This window comes from Rosa chinensis, chromosome 1 (genome assembly GCF_002994745.2).
Source record: "Rosa chinensis cultivar Old Blush chromosome 1, RchiOBHm-V2, whole genome shotgun sequence".
Lineage (NCBI taxonomy): Eukaryota > Viridiplantae > Streptophyta > Magnoliopsida > Rosales > Rosaceae > Rosa > Rosa chinensis.
The window spans coordinates 14,589,915-14,608,088 of record NC_037088.1 but is presented as its reverse complement, the minus strand read 5'-3'; the positions used below and the strand labels follow the sequence as shown (position 1 = coordinate 14,608,088).

The 18,174-nt window shown below is 36.9% G+C and overlaps 1 protein-coding gene and 1 long non-coding RNA gene across 2 annotated transcripts; both read right to left on the bottom strand.

The window, feature by feature from the left end:
* Positions 1 to 1,079: 1,079 nt before the first annotated feature.
* On the bottom strand, positions 1,080 to 11,307 carry LOC121053047. Its single transcript, XM_040519367.1, has 6 exons — positions 10,611 to 11,307; positions 10,271 to 10,415; positions 10,036 to 10,053; positions 1,461 to 1,733; positions 1,218 to 1,371; positions 1,080 to 1,135 (listed from the first exon to the last, which is right to left on the bottom strand). Exons 2-6 carry the CDS (start codon positions 10,346 to 10,348, stop codon positions 1,080 to 1,082), a joined length of 579 nt encoding a protein of 192 aa, XP_040375301.1. The 5' UTR covers positions 10,349 to 10,415; positions 10,611 to 11,307.
* Positions 6,642 to 7,455, bottom strand: LOC121051009. Its single transcript, XR_005804772.1, has 2 exons — positions 7,058 to 7,455; positions 6,642 to 6,954 (listed from the first exon to the last, which is right to left on the bottom strand). It is a non-coding gene; the product is annotated as an uncharacterized LOC121051009 (long non-coding RNA).
* Positions 11,308 to 18,174: the final 6,867 nt, after the last annotated feature.

The following is an 18,174-nucleotide window of genomic DNA, read 5'->3' as shown; positions in this document are numbered from 1 at the left end:
AGGACTGACTGATGAAGAGAATGCCAAGTTACGCCTTCAAGAGTTGGAAGCCTTAGATGAAAAGAGAATTGACGCTCAACAGCACTTGGAATGCTATCTAGCTCGAATGTCACGATCTTTCAACAAAAGGGTTCGACCCCGATCCTTTCAAGTTGGGGACCTAGTGCTTGCCATGTGCAGACCTATCATCATGACACACAAGACTAGTCCTAAGTTCAAGTCAAAGTGGGATGGTCCTTATGTCATCAGCGAAGTCTACACCAATGGAGCCTACAAAATTGTGGCTGAAGATGGCTTGAGAATTGGCCCCATAAATGGAAAGTTCCTGAATAGGTACTATGCTTGAAGAAAGTAAGAAGACGCTTCTAGCTAGCATGAGCCTAAACTGCACATGGCGCCAAAAAATAAAATAAAAAGTCTGTTGAGTTGAAAACCCGAAAGGGCGGCTCAAGCAAAAAAAGGACAAAAAAATTCACTTCATCCATAAACCCTTGAACTACGTGATGACTTGATTCCTTCATTGGAAGGATACGTAGGCAGCTTGGGGATAGCAATCTCAAGTTCAGTCGCATAAAATAAAAATAAAGAGTTTGTTTACCATTCATAAAGTAAATAAATAGAAAAGTACTCTATTTTCATAATAAGTTATAACTGTCAAAGTTTGACTTATTACAAGTGATAAAGGAAAATGAAAAAAAAATCATCATAAGTTACGGATGGAGAACAGCTCTTCACACCCAAGTCAAACCCTTGAAGCTATTGCGATGGTTCTCAAAAGTGTCTCGCAATAATTTTGTCTTCTCGAGCTCTGCAGAGGTCACTTCGGGGGTCTCTTGGATTTGAATCTTCTTTTTTTCTAGGTCGAGTTTAGGGCTAGACTATAATGGCTAAGGATCAATCCCATAATGGCTAAGTTCAGCTATCAGCTTGTCAAGTTCCCCCTTGCTGGAAATAATGGTCTTTGAGGAATGCTTCAGTATCATATCCTCAATCTGTTCACAAACTGCGATAGCAGCTTGTTGACGGATATCACGAAGTCTTTGACTAGCATCTATAACAGCAACTCCACCAAGATAAGCCTAAAAAAAGGCTACGGTGTTCAGAGGCTTGGGAGGATGCACCTTGGCAAGTGGACCTGTCCATGTGTCATTAGTTTAAAAAAAAAAAAAAAGAAGGTTGAAAGTGCAATGAAAATACACAAGAGTTAAGAATTGTACCTGTAGGGTCAACTTGCTGTGAGTCATTCTTTGCATTGGATGTTCCTTTCACGGGTAAAGAGTAAGCCTCAAGTTCCGCTGCAGAAGGAACACGTATAGGGTCTGAAAAGGTGTCATCGTTTCCCCAAAGTGGATGACCATCAATCTCCGCACCCTGAAAAAATAGGAAAAGAACAATTCAAGTTCCCAAAAAAAAAAAAAGGAAAAAAAATACTGACGCAAGTCCAAAAAAACAGAGGCTACCTCATTACGTTGCAGCATCGGTTGTGAAGAAGTTGGAACGTCACCAAGAAAGTCGGTATTAAGAGTATATTCAACATTGAGATCGCAATAAGTAGGGCCAAGGCTGATGTCGATCTTCTTACGCTTAAAGTGGACCTCACTATTATTGCTACTACTGCTCCCACTATGCCTTCTTTCTTGGACTGCGGGTCTTTTCAACTTAAGTGGACGGACCAAAGCGACGTGAGAATCTAAAGAGTCTCCATCATCTTCTAGAATGTTGACCGGATGAGCCTGACGGTCAATATCAGGAAGCAATGCCTTATCAGGAGGCGCAGGTGATAGGAGCATTTTAATGCGACATTTTAAATGTTATTTCCTCATATTTACTTAGTTATTTCCTTAAATAAATCATTCTTGTTTAGGAAAGTTTCCATTATTAGAAAGTTTCTATTTTTAGTAAATTTTAATTTAGTTTCTATTTTCTAGGTACCTTGGAATAAATGGAGCTGAAATGAGCTAAAATGAAGAAATTGAGTTTTCCTGGTCCGACTAGGAATCCCAGTCAACGCTAGAATCCTGATGAGGCTAGGAAACCTGAAGGCATTAGGAGACCACATGATGACGTGGGAGATATTTTGGGAGATTAAATCTGATTTTTGCATGGAAAATCAAGGGGATTACGTGGAGAATATCAAGGGAGAATTTCAAGGAAGAAAAGGTTCAAAACAAGTCCATATTCGTTCCTCAATTCCCTCAAGATATGTTGGCTGAAATTAGAGAATAAAATCTGCAATTTTAATGTGAAAATCAAGAGAAAATCAAGGGAAGGACATTAAGGATAAAGCCATGGAGAGATTTAAGGGAGAAAAGGTCCAAAATGAGTTCGGATACATTGTCTAGGTTCATGCCTAGATATTTGGCCGAAAATGGTGAATAAAATCAAATTAAATCTTGGGAAAATCAGCAATAATATATTTGGAAAGATTATGGATTTATTTTGGAGCTTTTTGATTGGTTGAGTGACATGGCAGAGCTGACGTGGCATTAATTCATTGGTTGGAGCTGTGTGGTGCAACCAGAAAATTCCTTAGAAATTAAATTCATGAAGCCTTGCCTTCCCCTATATAAACCCCCCTATGCTACACCACAGGACACACCTCTTCATTCAGAAAATAATTTCAAACATAAAAGCTCTCTCTCCCTCTCAATTCTCTAGTCTTCAGAAGCTCTGCATCTCAACCAAGGAGGAGAAGAAGTCATGCAATACATCAAGATCCTATCCGCCATCCACCCTTGGGTCGTCCCTAGAAGGTTGCTTGCTTTCAAGGATCTTCGAGTTCTTCGTCTCAAGGCCATGTCATCCATCTTTCACGGTGTATTTCATACTTTCTTTTGTTTTCCTTTGTTTGATTTCGTAGAGTTATGAATTCTAGTTAACATAACGTTAAGGGCAAAGTTTAAAGCCCGTTTATATGTTTTGAAATAAAGTTACGATTTCTTTATGTTGATTTATATGTTGCTTATGTGAGATTGCTTGATTGATTTTGGATTATAGAAAACTTTTTCATGTTTATGTTCTTTGGTGGCCAACTTAGGATATATGCATGTAATTGGAGCTAGATTTAAGTAGTAAAGGCTTTGGACAAAAGTCAAAATCAATTAAGGAGGATTGCAAATAGGTGAACTTATTCATAACTAGGTTGTGCACTTTGGTTGACATCCTTTCTTTGTTCTTCATACGTTGAATGTGTTCTTGATTAGCTAGCTTTCTAGACTACGATTGCATGTTCAATAAGATTGATTTAGGTGCTTTCACTTAGATTAATTATTCAAGGAAAGTAAAAAATGGGAAATCGTTTGCTTTCTAACGTTTCACATGGTCAACTTCTTTCTCATGACATAGAAGATCAACTATAGGAATTGTGATTGGATTTCTTGCATACGGATGTGGTTTTGATATTTATTCCTTGCGTTCCACCCGTGTATATATGTTTTTACATTTTCTTTATTTTTTTTTAATTTTTAATTTTTAATTCTAAAACCCACTTATTTGTGTTTACTTGTATATATTTCTTTCTTTGTTTTATTTTTGTAAATAATACTTTTTACTTTTATTAATTTGTTTTTATAATGACAGGTGTACCCTCAATCCCCGGAATAGAACGATCCCTACTTGCTTAGACTACTAATGATATTTATAGGGTTAAATTATATGCTTACTTCTAGTGTATCAGCAGGGACATTGGTGCTATATTCAACTTCACAAGGAATCACATTTTTGTGATGAGGCTGTGTTGCATGGGTGACATTCTTATCCTCTTTTGCTTTCAGAGACCTCTGCAGTGGTCTATTAGTAGGCGCCACTTTGGTCGACTTCACTGGAGTAGAGTGGTATACTTTAGACCACTAATCGACATAGTCTCGGGTAACCATGTACTCCGTGATAGCACTCTAGATCGGCAACATTATCATGCACTTGGTGTTCATTCTGGTGCAAGAGTCCCAATGCTTATAAGTCAGAGCCAGTACGCTGGTGCAAATGTCATTCTTAAGGCTGCCAGGAATGTCTTGAACGTAACCAAACTGTCAACTGAACTAATGTGGACTGTATGGCTGAATGACTCGTCGGCTATCCTTCCTTAGAGAAAGATACCCGGATCGAAGGCTGATGAGATATATGAAGTCTAAATGGGAGATGTTATCGCGATTGATAATCACTCGGCTCTCTGAAAATACCCTGGCAAATGCACCCATCCTCACATTATCACATGTGTTGAACAAAGAAAGAGCCTGTGAGTCTCCAAAATGCTTAGTTGAAAGTTCTCCGGAGAAGCGAACCATACGGGGCCTTAGGTCGTTGGGAAGTGGAGACTGAAAGTGGGTGCCAAAGTACTCTGCTAGCCATGAATAAATATAATGAAAAGGAAGAGCAGTTGAGCAGTTAGTTACCTGGATCGCTGGAAACAGAAATCTTGCCTAAACACTGATAGATGCTGGCCAGCACTGGTACAGCTAGGCAAAACTTTACACCATGGGACATTTTACTGGCAACTTTGAATACTCCTGGACGAATCAAACCAGTGTTGTCTCCAGGTAAAACAAACAGGCATAACCAACAAGCAAGAAAAGCAGCCAAGTATGTGAGCTCGGTCTCTTCACCTTCCACGCCTAAGTCCTCAAATATTGCGAGGTCTGCAGAAGTACGTTGTCAGATCTCATGGATCCTGCCAGATGGATTAAACACATTCGAGGGCGAATCTCTTTTTTTCCTGGTGTTTTTGTTTGGAGGCCTCTTATAGCACAAAGCTCCTCTATACCAGTATCGAATCCATGAAGTTATTTTCACTTTCTGCCCTTGACCTTCCTTGCAAAGTTTGTGGTAGGCGAGAAACAAGTAGCGGTAGCTCTGTTGACCCTCTTTACTTGTCGTAGAAAGCTCCTCAGCAACTTGAACACATCATCATAAAACCGTCCAACAATGGGTAGACCTCCAAGTTGGTCCAAATTTCACAGGCAGATGGACATTTCCCAGCTAGAAGTGTGGAGGATTCGGGGGCATGACGTCAGCAAGCAAAGACATGATAAATCAGTTCTTGCTTTGCACTCAGACCGATCCAAAGATAATAATAATAATAAATCATCAATATGTCCATATTGTCAGGGCATGGGGCATGTTAAAAAGAGTGATTAAGATGCTTTGACTTTGGGCCTGAGGGTGCGTGCATATACATGTCTATATGGGAGAAGTCTAGAATACAACCGATGTAACTTACGCCTTAGACGGTCGTTATGACGGAGGGGTATTCTTGATAATTCCACCCGCTTGACTGTGATAAGGTTAAAAAACAAAACATTTAATTTGACTGTAACCCTTCCCTCTCACGTGGCACATCCCTACTGATAGTAAAATAGTAATTCATCTCTAGCTTCCATAGTTTCATTCATCAACTCTAAGAATGAAGATGGTATCAGAGATTCAGTTCTTGATACTGTACGCCTTTAGATTTCTGGACATTCACTAGCCCAAGACATAACCGCATCGAAATTGATTGAATCTGGTTCGGGTTCAACAGCTAGATTAATAAAGAGGCTCGCTTTGGTCGATGAGATGTCGAACACTGGTGTGCCTGTACCAGTATACCTGACTGGGATTTAATCGTAGAACTATGTTGATATTTTTCTTCTCCTTCTTTGTAAGTTATATTTGGGTTTATCAATTTGGGTGTTGGGTTTGCTTACGCAATCGTCACTTTTGCTGAAAGCGTACTTAGGTGTAAGCTTGCAGAACAGCTCTGCAGCGACTTTGCTTGATTAATTCTAAGGATCCATAGGTAGGTGATTTCTATACCGGAATTAGGAGGACAAATTGATTGTGGGTGTAAATCCTTCTCACCCTCAGTTAATTTGGATGAATCAGATCAATCTGATACCTTTGATTTAATTTAGACCATCATATGAATGAACTCAATCTCATCTCTTATCTTCTTCCTAGTTCGTTCCAATTATAGTGAAAATAATGGATCAATAAAAGATTAGTGTAAGACATAATCACATCCAAATTGAATTGTATGTCGGAGATTGAAATAACATTAGATAGTATTTCTTTGATTTTGGATGCCCTGCAATTTTGTCAGAGATGGGTTGGATTTACATCTCTTCTTTAGCCTCCATCTAAATCAAAACCAAACCCAATAACAGAGGAAATAAATTCCTTATGCAGAAGAATGGTGTTATAGAAAGGACCTAATATGTGGAGACGAAGAAAAGTCAAGGGAAGAGAAGAGGAAGAAAGGAGAAGCCGATCAGGGAACCAAAAACGCTGGGTTTGGTATATAGAAGAAAGAAGCCAGAAAGTGAATCATGGCCTTGGACGGCCGCGAGTAGACGTGAGGCTATATGAGAGGAAGTAAAAGATGAGGAAAGGATCGGAGTCCCTTCTAATATTGTCGTGTTCTCCAAACCCATCATTTTTTTACCGTAACGCCCATAACTTTTGGCTTATAACGTCCGTGAGTATGCAATTACTGATTACCCCAACTTATTCAAAATATGTGGATAGGCTTGCGCCACCTATGCCCTTATCAGAGGCTGTATGTTACAGCCAGCGCATTCCAGCCTCCTCCGTCTATATGTGTGTGGTGTGTGTGTGTATTATACATATATATATATATATATATATATATAGGACAAATCATGGAATTATGTAGAACATGACAGAACGTGATTAAAAAATAAAAAAATCTTTGAATTACACGTGCTCATGTCAGAGGGTGGAACGTAATTTACGGTCAAGGCACAAACAATTTATCAAGGATGGAGGAATCATACTTTTGATTGTTATCCCAAAAAAAAAAGGTGTCTATGGGCTACACGTGCAGAACGGTGGAACATAGAATCATGGAATCATGGATGAGTGGGTAAAGTCATGATTAATTAATAAAGGAAGATCAATAAACCCCTTCCAACAGCTCGGCTCTTTTTTGTTCCCTACTAAAGCAGCAGCAGCAGATTCCTGTCAGAAAATAGAAAAAAAAAAAAAAAAAAGACAAGATAAGTCAAGCTGCATCCATCTAGATTCCTACAGAAGAATGAAGAAACAAGAAAAAATAAATTACCTTTAATTGCTTGACGATCTTCTACAACACCAAAAACAAAAGGGCAACGAAGTGAGCTAGCAGCCAAGTTGTTTGTGTTCAGAATACAAAGGAGGCCGTCTTTTTATGTTAAAACGTTAGGGTTTCTCACTTCATTAATTTTCTAGTTGAGACTAGGAAAATATGGCAGAAATCCTAAATTTTCTGCTAATTATTTTGAGTGCAGAAATCTTGTGAATAAATATTTTATTCAGAAAAATCAAGGATTTGTTCTGTAAACATTTAGCAAAAATGGTTATTATCACAAATGGTACCTGAACTATACCTCAATCTTATCGATGATACCTGAACTTCAATTTTGATCACAACCAGTACCTGAACTTTTCGATTTCATTTTAAATGGTACTTAGAGCCACCTCCGGTCACTATTCTGACTAAAAACGACATGGGAGGCAATCATAGTGATGATTTTTGATGATTTCGAGGGTTGCGATCATATATAGTGATGATTTTTTAGTAATAAACTTGCCTTGAACTTGTTTTTTTAGTTTTTTGTTTTCTTAGATTTGTATTTTTTGGCCGGAATAGTGACCGAAGGTGGCCTTAGGTACCATTTAAAATGAAATCGAAAAGTTCAAGTACTGATTATGATCAAAATTGAAGTTCAGGTACCATCGATAAAATAGAGGATAAGTTCAAGTACCATTTGTGATAATAACCCTAGCAAAAAATACTCTTATATTATGGGCTTTGTCACTTACCCATTTGGAGTCCTTGTCATATTTGCAAAATTAAATCTTGATTGTAAGAGAATCTCTAAATTAAATCAAGATTTCGGGAGACTCTCTACAATTTTAAATCAAGATGCCAAAGGAATCTCTATAACTTCGAGGTTCTAGAAGTTGGCTACAACGAAGCAGAGTGTCGCGTCAAGTTATGAAAAAAAAAAAAAGAGTCAATTCAAACTTTAAGTCACACCTCCAACACGTGACAACATGTTTACAGCACATCTTGAAGTGGGGGCATTTGTAGACACTAAAAATTTAATGAAAATAAATTCATTAAATAATTTGGTCAACACTCAAAATTATGATCGAACAAATTTAGTCGGCATGTAGGTCCTACAAAATGTGCACGTGGCTTATGAGTCAGCAAAATCATGCAGACTCAGAGAATGACACTTGGCGACATATGAAAGGCCAAACACCAATAAATGAATTTGCTCCGGCTAAATCAATTGATATTAAAGCGGATCAATCAAATTAAATCAATTGATTCCGAACAAAATCAAGCATTAAATCTCGTCTGCTGATTAGATATCAATTTATTTAAATTGATAATCAAGACGAAAATCAGTCATCAAATTAATTGGCTAAATTCCTTAATAGCCATGATTAAATCAGTTAATTAAAACTGATTGATTTAATTATACTATTAACGAAATACAATTAAAATCAAATCATCAAATTAATTGGTTAAATTCCTTAATAGTCGTGATTAAATCGATCAATTAAGGATGATTGATTTGGTTATGCTATTAATGAAAATGTAATTAATTACGTGCCATCAAATCATTCCAAATCGAGAGAGACGCCGATGCTATAAATACCCCCTCTCAAGTCAAGAGAAGGATTTCGGCCAAAAAAGAAAAGAAAATACTCTCAAAATTTCCTAAAGTCTCCCAAGCACGTGTGAAGAACCCTCAAGCTGCCAAATAGCCAGTTCCTCACCAACCTCAAGTCAAAACGTTCGTCACGTGTCGACACTCGTGACCGTCGTACCACTCAAGATCAAGCATCAAACCCTTGAGTAAAATTCATCGTCGGAGATAGAATCAGAGGATTACAAAAGATTGTAACCCGCACTTAAATTAATAAAATTATTATTTTTGTACACATGTCTGCATTTTGTTTATTTTCAGATTCTCATGTTTACAATACTGTCCTATATTTTTCCTGGTCTCGAAACTAAATCCTACCAGAAACTCCCCAGCTCTTTCTATAATATGTCATAACGTTAAACAACAATTAGCCATCACATCCCAAAAAACCCAGAACACAATTGAGGAAGGTGGTACGTGTTTACGAATTGTATACCAGCGAAAATTTGATCAGTACGTGGGAGCTTACAGATTTATTGACTTGCAGACTCTTAAGACTAACCAATTTGTAGCAGGTGGACTCTGTAATAGGACAGATTAATTGAAAACATCCAAAGCTAACTAAAGTTTTGTCCAACTTGTACAGATCTATATGTAGATGCTCAAAAAACAAAATGAAATACTGAATGAAATCCCCTGTAATTGAGATTGATCTCTGGTTTAAGCTTGTAGTTCTATGCTTTGTCGATGATTTAGCATGCAGCAAAAGTTCAGAATCTTCCAAGTATTCTAGTGCGAAGCCAGAATCACGTACTAGATCAACACTTTGGAAATACAAACTCTGCTCTACCACCAGCATGTCTCAACCTTTTTAATTGACATCAAGTTCTTAACAACTACATGTTGCCATCTTGAGTTAGAAGTTATTCCTCAGTCCTCAATCCTAATCCAAATCTTTACCGGCCAATAAACTTTGAGCATTGAATCCCATAATCACCTATCCATTTATGACTTATGACTAATTGATTAGACAGCTAGACATTTCTTTTCTTTTCTTTTATCCTAATCTCATAACCTCCAGCTACCTATTTTCAGTTAGCTAAGATCTCAGATGATGAGACCAGAGATAAGGGTGAGGAGGAGGAATGAATAATAAACAAGAAAGAGTTAATTTTCCCCAAGTCCCTTTCTACCACAAGTCCCTTTCAATCAGACCGACTCTGTATAATAGCACCGATCAATTGAAAACATCGCACAAATCGAAGCTAACTCAAACTTTATTAAATTCAAAAACAAAATTATTTACTGGATGAGATCCGTGTAATTGAGATCCTTTTTTGGTTCAAGACTGTAGTTATATGTTTTGACAATATAGCAATATATAGATAAAAATACATACCACTTTGTCAGACGTCTGCTGGCATTTTGGTATTCCATCAGTTAAAGAAACAAGTCAATGGAAAACAAGGCCAAAAGGTGTGGCAAAAAAACAAACCGCAGGAAGCATCAGAAACTATAGTAAGGTCATATAAAATGAAATCAATGGAGAAAATGGTTTGTATCTAGATAAATGAGCAGAGAGATCATGATTAATAGCAGTAGTTGCTGTCAAAATGCAGGTGTAAAGTACTTACTAGGATATCGCTACAGCTCTTGCTGGATGAGGTTACAGGGGAAGGGGCAAAGCTGTTCCACTCTACATTTTGCAACATCCTTCTCTCTTCTGCAGAGAAAACTGAAATTGCAGCCAATCCTCTCAACGAAAAGCCATAGAAATTTCTATTAAAATTAAATTGGGACTTTTACCTTTCAGAAAACCATAACCAGATTCATTTTGCCTAACAATCCCACAGAAATTCCAACAATTTTGAAAATTTATCTTAGTGATTGGAGAGAATAAGACAACCACCACATAAAATCCCCCAAACTAAAAACCCTAGAAATTTCAATTGAAATTAAATTGGGGATGTTTACCTTTCGAGAGGGATCGATCAGCTTTGGAGCTAGAGCGCTGCGATGAGGTTGTTCGTCATCTGTGCTAGGCACCGACTGGATCCTCTTCACCCGTTCATGGGGTCGAAGGAGCTCACCCTTTAGGTTCTTCTGCTCCTACGTAGAGAGACCAAAATGGACCGTGAGAGAAAGTGATTCGAAGAATTGGAGAAGAGATGGCTTCCAATCTAGGGCTCTCTCCAGGCTACCCATTAGGTTTTCAATCTAGAGGTAGAGATGGTTTTGGTCGGGATTCGTCAAAGAGAGAGAGAGCTTTGGTTGGGGTTTGTCGAAGAAGAGATAGGGTCGGGGTCTCTAGAAGAGATAAGGTTGGGGCTTGTCAAGAAGAGGGGGGAGACTTGTGTCGAAGAAGAGAGAGGGAGAGGGCCGAGGACTCGAGGTCTGTCGAAGAAGGGGTTTCTCAAGGAGATAACGTTGGGGTTTGTCAATTCTTTCGTTCCCAAAATGAAGTATAGGCTAGATGGCGTGGTTTTGAATAACATTAAGAAGCCCTCGTTTAATTCATGGACAAGCCCTCAGAGGCTCACACAATGGTTTTTCATATCTGTTGTCTGAATGCCACTTGAAAATTTTCAATTTGCCTCCTCATGCTGCCTGATGAGAGGGAAATAAATTTGGGGGGAGAATGGTGGGAAATGTTGGAAGGAATGTCGGTGAACATATTTTGACTTGCAAATCTATAGATTCACACCACAGTTTTAAAGATACCGTCATATAAACACTACATGCTAAGGAAATTTAAATGGTGCCAATTGGTGCGAAACTTGCCGCCTCTATAACAATTTAACCTCACACCACGCTTCCATTTATAAACGTCTTCTAAAGCAATACATAATTCCAGCATGAAAAACACCCGTTGGTTGAATTCATATTAGAAGATGGAAATTTTACAACTGTCGTCTCAATAATGAGAAATTATTCACACCACGGAAAACAGTGTTACGTCGTATGAGAGGTGTCGTGTGATTCATTTTAGTAGTAGTGGTTATGTGATTCCTCTAAAGCAATAGTACATGTTTCTGAAAATGATTGTTAGGTTTTTCAGTTTTTATTGGGTGGCAGTAATAGGTTTAATGGGGGGCAATAATTGTTGTTTATGTTCAAACTCATTGTAACATTTATCTTTTCAGGATGATTGATATTGACTTTTATTTTGATTTCTGTTGCTTTTTAAGAAATGGATTAAATTTTGAACATAATTGAGTTTGCAGTGACTAGTTATAAGAGGTTTATTAGGGAGAATCTCTCTCTATTGCCCCCCAATAAACCTGATTATTTGCGGACTTTAGTTCACCAAGTATTGATTTTGAATACTTGTACTTTTGCAAACTAATTTAAAACCCAACTGAGTTACTTCTGATTATCTTTATAAAGATTATTGGGGGGCAAAAAAGTTTTTATGACCCCCCAATAAACCTATTTATTTGGGGGACTTGAATCTATGTGCAATTTGTTGAAAGAACCTGTAATAATTTGAATGCATCCAAATCATGTCATTTCACCATAATTGGAAAATAAATTGCATACCAGAATCTACAATCCCTACTTTTGGAATCCCTAAATTAAATTCCTACTTTCAAAATAAAGATCCTACTTTACAGTACATTAGAAGTTGGATATCATGTTCAGGATTTCAGTTTTCACTTTGTCCAAGCTCCATCAAGAGTCATGATTCACTCAACTGTGTACTTCCTCATCAGAATCACTCAACAGGGTTGAATCTTGGTCTTGCCATTCTACGAGCAAACAAAACTAAAATCATCATCTTAGACTTTCAAAACCAAAGTTTCTAACATTACTGACCCCCAATAATGTCTTTATTGGGGGGCAATAATTTGTCTATTGCCCCCCAATTGACTACAAAGAAAACTCAATTTTTAATCAATAACAGATTAATGTACTTTAATACACACAAAGAAACAAGACTTTTCAAAGCCCTAATTTCAATGATTAATGAACCACATTTAAGACATTATTGGGGACAACAATCTAGCTATCTATTGCCCCCAATAGACCACCCCAAAAAAAGAGAGACAAAAGCTACTATTCCACCGTCATCGGTGGGCAAGGCAGGCCATGTAGTACTCTGCCCTAATAAAAAAAAAACTGTCATTTCATTGCCAAAAGAAAAATAAGAGAATAATATTTTTGTAAATCTTATTCTTCTCACCATGATATATCTGCCCAGTACAATTGTGTATAATCAAGTTGAATGCAATATATACAAGAATATCCTAAATACATATGATAAAATATGAGTTGACACTCCACATCAACTTGGAGTATACAATCACGAAGGCTTGAAAAATTTAAAGAACTTGATGTTTTTATTCAATAGGATTGCCAAGAGCTAGCTACTTCTTATCTATCTAGTTAGAAAGCTTAACAATAAAAGTAATTTTTAACACATATATACGTTTATTTGGATGGTGAATTGATCAAACGGTAGACCTCTATTTGAGATAAAAGCTTATCTCTAACAATGCCCAACTTTGCTAATTGTGAGTCATGAAAGGCTCTACTTGAAATAACTTTAGTAAGAATGTAGCCAAGTCGAACCTCTTAGTCGATAAAAGAAAAGGAAATAAGATTGGAATCAAGTTTCTCCTTAATATTATTTTATCAATTTCAATGTGCTTAGTTTGGTCATGTTGAATTACATTATGCATTATTTACAATAATGCCTTTTTTATCATCATAATACAAATCCACAGCTCGTTTAATATTAAACTTTAAATCCCAGGTCTCGACAAAGATTTCCCAACCACAAGAGTTCACACACACCATGTGTCATACGATGATGCAACAGTTTCAGCATAGGATCTAGTTACCGCCTTCAGTTATTTCTTTCAATTAACAAGATTGCCTCCAACAAAAGTGAAATATCCTAAAGTCGATTTTCAATCAGTATTGTAACCAATCCAATTTTGTATCTATATATCCACTAATATGGAAGAGTTCATGGTTAGAGAACATAAGCTCTGATCCTAGCGGAGATTTGAGATACTTTGATATTCATATCACTAGTATAAACCTCGCTAGGATAAGCCACGAACTAACTAACAACACTTAAAGCATAGGCAATGTTATAATATGAGCTAGTTAAATCAATGTATTTTCCAACAAGCATTTGATATTGAGCTCTATCAGTAGGAACCTCATAAAAGGTACCTAAAAAAAAATACAAATAACCTAATGAAAGTTACCCCAAAAAAATACAAATATCAATAGGAACCTAATGAAAGGTACCTAACAAAAATACAAATTTCAATAGGAACCTAATGAAAGGTACCCAACAAAAATACAAATATGGTTTGTGACTCTATTAGAGGAGGCTATTTCCTGGATCCGAAAAAGAGTACTTGGGTGGGGAGGGGGCAGCTGCTGACCTGTTTTCAGACCAAACCGGACCCAGTTGGATATCTTCTATCCAGCCACCTTTTGATGGTGGATTGGTGCAAATGTTTTTCTTTCTCTGTGAGTTTTTTTTTCTCTCTATCAAGTAAGTTGCTTTATGAGAGATAAAAATATATGATAGCTTAATTGATAAGATGAGTCTCAAAAATACACTTATGAGTAATTTGCTATTATAAGTTTCACTTGAGAATCAATTATGTTAGGAAGAGATAGTAGTTAGATGTATACATAGCGCAATACTGTGTCAAATCAAATGTTGCCTAGTTTTCTGGTTTCTTACAAGGATCTTTTTGCAATAAAAAGTGCAAAATCTTATATTTGATAAAGTTGATCGAGATAGGGGTACTGATTTGGTGCTTAAATGCAATTTACAAGCAATAAGGACACAGTCATCAAAGAATGGAAAATATTTAAACCCGAAATTATTGTACCACGGGGATTGAAAAGCTAACTTCAATCCTTTATTATGTTAATTACTAAGTCACTGACAATTTTAAAACCCAAAAAAATAGAACCAAGCTATTTACATTCCCGGCTCAAAACAACCAAGCCTAAAATGGATAAGAGAACCACAAATAAATGCGGAAACTCACAACCAAGTGGTATGGACAATGAAAAGTGATTTGGTGAAAGTTGATTTTGATTTTGAAAAAAAAATTGACAATTGAAAATTAAAATTACAATTATAAATTAAGATGCTAGAAAATAAATGCGAAAAAATCAAGAAATTAAGTCAATAGGGTATCCTCCCAGCAAAATTTAATATACAAATATGTTCCAACAATGGTCATTTAATTCATAATAGCATCAAGGACCATACCTAAGGTTTTTCAAGGCTCATGGTTCATTGGATTCCTTAAATGGGCAGGTATTCCTACTCTGAATCAAAGGCTGTAGAAACTCAAATGGAACAATCTAGAGCAGTGCTAGGGCCTCTAGTTACACCAAAAGGAGAAGAGTTCTAGAATCAAGGTTCTCAAGCTAGCCAATACGGCAATCAAAATTGGTACTGTCATTAACCTTGTTCTAAACTAGTGTCATAACCATAAATTAGAAAGGTGATTAAGCTCCTTAATTTGTTCTACATATATTCATTTACACATTTAAGAGTTAATCAGGTCCATAATCATGCATCTAAGCCAAATATTATAGATTTGAACATATGTCACTACAAGAAAATGACTCTTTTACTGCGCACATTTTACGGCGTGCATCAATGCGTGCCGTAATAGACATACATTTACGGCGCACTTTTACGGCATGCCATTAATACACTTTTTGATATGGTCTTTTACGGCATGCATTAGATGCACGCCGTTAATGTCTATTTTCGTTTGGTCTTTTATGGCATGCATTAATACACGCTGTTAATGTCTATTTTCGTTTGATCTTTTACAGCCTGCAAGTATGTGCGCCGTTAATGTGGTTTTTAATATGGTCTTTTACAGCCTGCATTGATGTGTGCCGTAAAAGTGAAAGGCGCGAAATTTTCACCAAAATTTTATTTCCCTCCATCTTTTTCTTCTACACTTTCTAATTCTATTTTTTTTCATTTCATAAAACAAAACTTTTCTCTCTCCCCCACAGACCTCAGTTTTCTATCTCTTCCCTATCTCTTCCCTCCACATCTCTTCCCACCACCAAGTCGCCGTTAAGTGGATTTGCTCCACTGCCGAGTCGCCGGCCACCTCCCACCACCACCACGTTTTCTGCTCCTGTCATCTAGATTCCGTGGATCGATTGAGCTCCAAATTAAAGAACATTGAAGTGATCACCGCTCTCGGAGATTCGGGCCACCGGAATCTAGGTCTTGAAGTTGAAAATAGCCAGAACACTTTCTTCCTATGTGCATGCCTTCTGCTGTTAACTGCTAACTCAGGCCCTTCTTCTTCTGCGAAACCATAGCCGGCTTCACTTTTCTCACTTCAATCCAACGTTCTTAGTGAAAACCCAATTCCCAAAACCATCTGAGCACACCAAAGGTGGGATCTTTCTTCTTTTTGAATACTGTTCTCTCTGTTTGTTTTCATAAAGACCCTGAATTTTTTTTTTTTTTTTTTGCTGTTTATCATGTTTTCTGAGTATGTATTTGGATGCACCTTTTGCAATTGTGACTTGTTTTACTTATTGATCGTTTTGTATATGTTTGTAGTTGAGGGAAGAGAAGCATGGAGGAATCAAAAGTGTTGAATTTTGTGTTGTGCGGTTGGTTTATGAAAATGTGTGAGAATTCTGAATTCCAAACTTTGATCAAGTATTGAACTTGTTGATGGATTTGAGTTTTAGATGAAGATTTTCTTTGTCATTTTTTTGGGTTATTGGCAAGTGCTTCCTGTATTGTTGTATGACATGTATAGATAAAGGAAGAAACTCAGTAAAGTTTCAATGTTTTGATAAGGGGATTGGAACTAAGTTTCATGTTTTTGCATAAACTGCAAATGACTTTGCCCATTTAAGGTGAAAGTTGAGAACTTTGGCCTTGTCTTGCTCATTTGCTATCTGGGTTTTTTTCTCACACCAAATCAAGGTACAATTTTTTTAACTTATTGTTTCAGCTTTCATCTTTTGAATTGTGGAAGGCTTCTTGTCTGCTTAGTTTGCCACGTTTGTTGGTTTAACTCTCTGTACCTACATTTGAGAGTTTAATTTTGATCAATTTGACTATTCTAAGCTTTAGTGGGACTTTGTAGTTTCATTTCGAGGAATCAAATACCATTCTGGGTCTATTGATCGAGTTGTGTTCAATATTACAGGGATCAAGCAGAGGTAGCGAATTGGGGAAAAGAGGAGAGACCTGCAAGGTTAGATACCCAAGTTGAATTCGTGCTCTAATATCCTTGGTATGGTTTCATTATGTTTTGCTTCAGACACGATTGATTAATTCAAGTTTTGGGTATATGGGATTCCTATCATTTTAAGGGTCTCAAATGAATCCCATTTTGGGCAGTTTAATTGGTAATGAAATCTGGGAGTTAACACTAAGTACTAATGGAATTCATATATTTGTCTTAGGCTAAAAGATTGGTGGGGATTTGGGTGGAGTTTGCTTATCTACGTTACCTGTAACTGATCTTCATCTTAGCTGGTGTTTGCTTTCCAGTTACTCATCTTGGTTTACTAAATAGCTCCATGTATTTCTATATCTATAATTAAGCGTACATATATATAATTGTATATATATACCTGTTTATATATGAACAAATGCACAGCAATGATTTGGCCTTGTGGTGAGAGGTTTGATTCAAGTAAATGGTTGATTACTGGAAGTATTGGATACTTGAAACTTTGTTTTAAAGCTTAACAGAGATCAAGCATGCCGGTTCTTTTCTTTGTGCAAATTTTGAAGGTGTTCAATTCGTTGTTGAGTTTTCAGACTACCATCCTTCTGATGGTGATGCATGGCATAAAAGTTTTTTTCGTTCTTTGGTATATATGCACAGCACTAGATTCATAATTACCTACTTCCCACCTAGGTATAATCATGTGTGTGTCTATATATATATATATATATAAATACATACACACGCCCCATTCTTTTAGTTTCGGTTTTTTGTCGTTTTGTTCTGTTTGTTCTGTTAATTGTTGAAAAGGCTACCTATGAGTCCAGTGGTGGATGAACGTAGGCACGAGTGGGGGCAGTTGCCCCCAGTGATTTATTATTTTTGTTGAACCGGTCTCCGTTTTGCCCCCACAATCAATATCCAATCAATCTGAAATTAGACGAATTACAGGTTCCTGAGATGTGTATTCCCACATATCTGTGTGTTTTATGTGCTTTTAGTACTGTTAGAAATGTCTAGTTTTATACACTTGATAACTGATGCCATATGTTCTAATTGCTTTCTGTTACATAGGAAATTGAAGATATGAAGCAGATATGTTAATTCAACACTAACTTTAATACCTGTAGATTTTAGGAAATATACTGAATTTCTGAAAATATAGAAATTGCCAAATTTTAGTGATTGTAGGTGAGTGTTGTCTGTTGGTGTGTACATGTAGAAATTGCCAAATTTCAATTCGTTCTCCTTCCGCCGATCTAATTCCCTCTGCATGTTGGCTTTTCTGGCATCCTTTGCTTAAGTGACCCCCTGATTTGGATTTTGTA

What these genes read in the sequence shown, in the direction of transcription:
- LOC121053047 (XM_040519367.1), bottom strand. Translation starts at nt 10,348, where the DNA reads ATGTTGCAAAATGTAGAGTGGAACAGCTTTGCCCCTTCCCCTGTAACC. An exon ending in CGATGCTGCAACGTAATGAG is followed by an intron (nt 1,372 to 1,460) that starts GTAGCCTCTGTT and finishes CTATTTTTTCAG; the next exon opens with GGTGCGGAGATTGATGGTCA. An exon ending in ACAGCAAGTTGACCCTACAG is followed by an intron (nt 1,136 to 1,217) that starts GTACAATTCTTA and finishes ACACATGGACAG; the next exon opens with GTCCACTTGCCAAGGTGCAT.